Source organism: Propithecus coquereli, unplaced genomic scaffold (assembly GCF_000956105.1).
Source record: "Propithecus coquereli isolate 6110/MARCELLA unplaced genomic scaffold, Pcoq_1.0 Scaffold134, whole genome shotgun sequence".
NCBI lineage: Eukaryota > Metazoa > Chordata > Mammalia > Primates > Indriidae > Propithecus > Propithecus coquereli.
Window position 1 is genome coordinate 3,281,550 of NW_012137636.1, and position 3,661 is coordinate 3,285,210.

Sequence of the window (3,661 nt, forward strand, 5' to 3'; positions counted from 1 at the left end):
ATAACACACCTCTTTGAAAATGATCGTCATTTTTCTCACCTCTCAACATTGGAAAGGGAGATGGCTTTTCGCACTGAAATGGTTAGTTTTTATGTGGTATTTTATTGCAGTATTTTAGGAATTAAAAAAAAAATAAGCTTTTTGTCATGGAAATTTTCAAAAAGATGTTCCAAGTAGAAAGAGTACATAGCAACCCCACCCCACTCTCCTGCTTCTACAACTGACAGCGCATAACCAGTGTTCTTATATCTACACCTCCACTCATCCATCTCTTTTTAAAGGAAATCCCAGACATTGTGTTATTTCATCTATTAATACTAATACTTCATAAGTATCTCAAAAGGCAAGACTCTTTTTTTGTTCTGAACCCTGGTACCATTGTTACACTTGAAAATAATTAACAACAGTTCCTTAATATCATCCAATAAAAATCTGTATTTAAATGACCTCACTGGCTCTTTTTTTATGCTTTCTTTTTTTTTTAAGCAGTTGATGTGTTTGAAATAGTATCCAAACAATGTCTGTAACACTGCATTTAGTTGATGTATATCTTAAGTCTTTTAATCTTTATTAAATAAATTCCTCTTCCCAGTTTTGTTTTGTTTTCCTGCTATTTATTTATTGAGGAATCCAGGTCATTTGTCCTGTAGAATTACCCACAGTAATTCATATTGTTTATTATGTTTATTTGTCCCAAGTTTCCTGAAAATTGGTGGATTAGAGTTTTGACAGCTGAAGAGTTGACTTTTTTCCTGGCAGGAATACTTCCTAGGTTGTGTTGTGCACTTCCCATGCTGTCATGCCAAGGGGCATACCATGTCTAGTTGTCTCACTTTCTCTGATGCTAGCATTGATCAGTGGCTTTAGGTATTGCGATACTGATCTCTCCATTATAGCCTCGTCATAAGCCTAGGTCAGTTATTTAATTATCATTGGCGAACTGTCATTATCTATTCTATCATTTTTTTCTTGTACTTATTAACTATAATTCTCTTTTTTTTTTTTTTTTTTTAAGAGACTGAGTCTTACTCCGTCCCTCAGGCTGGAGTGCAGTGGCACAGTCACCGCTCACTGCAGCCACGAACTCTTGGGCTCAAGCGATCCTCCTCCTTTGGACTCCCATAGTCTGAGATTATAGGCATGAGCCACCAAGCCTGTCCATTATAATTCTTCTATAAAGAACTTTCCCACAATACCTTTTTGGTTTCCTGACATATACTTCATAGAGGAAAGACAGGAACATGCTTGATACTTTCTTTTTACTTATCAGTTTTCAGAAAAATGAGTACATTCTCCATCATCTTCTACTGGTGACCAATGGAGTACTTTCTTTTGGTATGTCATTATCATGTGATGGATTTTAACATATTTTGTAAACTTCCTGTCTTTAGCTAGTGAAAGCCCTTGTAGTTCACCCTGCTTGCTCTTGATGTGACTTTACTAGTGTTCCATAGCTTTCTTACTTTCAAGTACTGTAAGACATTTTCTTCCCAGATCTAGCAAAGAGCCCCCAGTCCTTTCCATAGCAAATGGTATTTAGAGACGACAGTTTTGGTGCTAGAGTTGCTCATTGCTACTAGATTGGCCATTGTGTCAAGGCCTTTTTAGTGAACAGAATTAGGAAACTAATTTTTTTTTCAAAAGAAAGTAAATCATAAATTTATATTCATATTTTAAGATTGAAATTTAGGATTAGATGTTTTTTACTTATTTAATATTAAACTTACATCTTTTCTCTTAGTCTGAGAATCTTGGTTTCAAATTACTATTTGTTATGAATAAAAGTACCAAAGGTGGTATTAAAAAATATTATTACTGAAAACAGTTTAAGTAATTTTCTTGCAGTTTGTTTTGGCCTAGGATATATTCCACTAGGGATATACAGTAAAATTACTATATCTTAAAGTTACTTGAAATTCTCTCCTAACTTAATAAATAGTTAATTCTTTTATTTTTATTTTGATATTTAGGGATTTTTATTTGATTTATAATTAAATAAAACATTTACATTATTCCCAATTCAAACCTACAAAACAAGGTAGGGTGTAGTTTCCTAGGGCTGCCATAACAAAATGTAGTAAATTAGATGGCTTAAAATGTGAGAAATTTATTCTCTCACAATTCTAGAGGCTACAAGTGGGAAATTAAGGTGTCGACAGGGCCATCTTGTCTCTGGAGGATATGGGGGACAATCCTTTCTTACCTCTTCCTCGATTCTGGTGGTTGCTGGCAATCCTTGGCATTCCTTGGCTTGTTGATCTGTGCCTTCATTGTCACATGGCTTTTCCCCCACCCCACGTGTCTGTCTTTGTGTCCAGATTTCCCTCTTCTTGTAAGCATTTCAGTTGTATTGGATTTAGAGTCTGCCTTAATCCAGTGTGACCTCATCTTAGTTTGATTATATCTGCAAGGATCCTATTTCCAAATAAGGACACATTCACAGGTTCTGGTGGACATGAAATTAGGCGGACACTATTCAACTTAATACAGTAGGAAACACATTTAAAAAAAATAGTGATATGAGAACTAGAACACTGTAGTATTAAGACCATATTTTCCTTTTCAATAAATACCTGGGTAGATATATTACTTTTGTAATGATGAGCCTTAAACCCAGTTTAGAGTTTGGTAGCTAATGGTACTGGCTGCCAGGGCAGCTCTAGGTAAAATTGCATAGAAGGTTGAATTGTATTTTGTATTTATCTGTCTTCCCTTATACCGGCACTCATACTCTCCCCTAGCCTTCTTGTTCTTTCTTATTTTTCACCTCATGTATTATTCCACCCTTGCTATCTTTCCACAGTAGCATGTCAAGCTAAAACATTATCTCTTTTCCTCAAAATAGGGCCTCCCCCCATATACCCTCTCCCACGGGGTTCTTACCTTGTGCTCACTTGATACAAACGAAAATGATCTATAAAGTTAGTTGGTATCTGAATGAAATTTATATGTAATAATACATCATCAGGTAGCCTTCGCAGCGCATTTGCAATTTTGTATGTAAATCTGGAGGAAAAAATGAATGATAGTGTCATTTTGGGGATTCAAATAAGCAATTGGGGGGGAACACTTTTGACTTGGGAAGATTTCTTGGTTTATGGTAAATTTTAGTTCCATAATAAACCACTCAACCTGTTCATAAGATAGCTTTTTGTCACACTTGTGTTAGTATGGGTTATAGGATTTTCTTAGGTGAAGTGTGCTGAGTCATGTTATTTTTAAATGTTGAAGCTATTTTGCTTTCAATTACTTCAATTAAGATAAGATTATATGAAAATAATGTAGTTTTTTCATCTTTAGAATTTATCAGTGATCAGAAACCTGTGAAATTAATTGTAGCTATTGTTTTTTAAAAATAGTGTATTTTAAATTTTTTTTTAAGCTAAGAAGAGGCAAAATAATTACGTACCTTTTATTATAACTAGAGCATATCCTTATTTCAGGGACTATACTATTCCTACTTCAAGACTATTGTGGAAGCACCCTCCTTTTTTAATGGAGTCTGGATGATTATGAATGATAAACTGACTGAATATCCCCTTGTTATTAATACATTAAAAAGGTTCAATCTTTACCCTGAGGTAAGTTACTTTTTCTAGTTGTGATTTTCCACTTTTTAACTGTTTTTTTGTATAAATGCTGATTCTAAATCTAAGATATA

The 3,661-nt window shown here is 34.2% G+C and overlaps 1 protein-coding gene across 1 annotated transcript in view; it reads left to right on the forward strand.

Annotated features, from left to right (window-relative positions):
• Positions 1–3,661, forward strand: part of DPY19L1 (dpy-19-like 1 (C. elegans)) — a 145,780-nt gene that overhangs the window by 17,996 nt on the left and 124,123 nt on the right. Inside the window, exons 3-4 of the mRNA XM_012638754.1 lie at positions 6–81; positions 3,444–3,581. Coding sequence (XP_012494208.1) covers positions 6–81; positions 3,444–3,581 — 214 coding nt within the window. The remainder of the gene's footprint in view (positions 1–5; positions 82–3,443; positions 3,582–3,661) is intronic.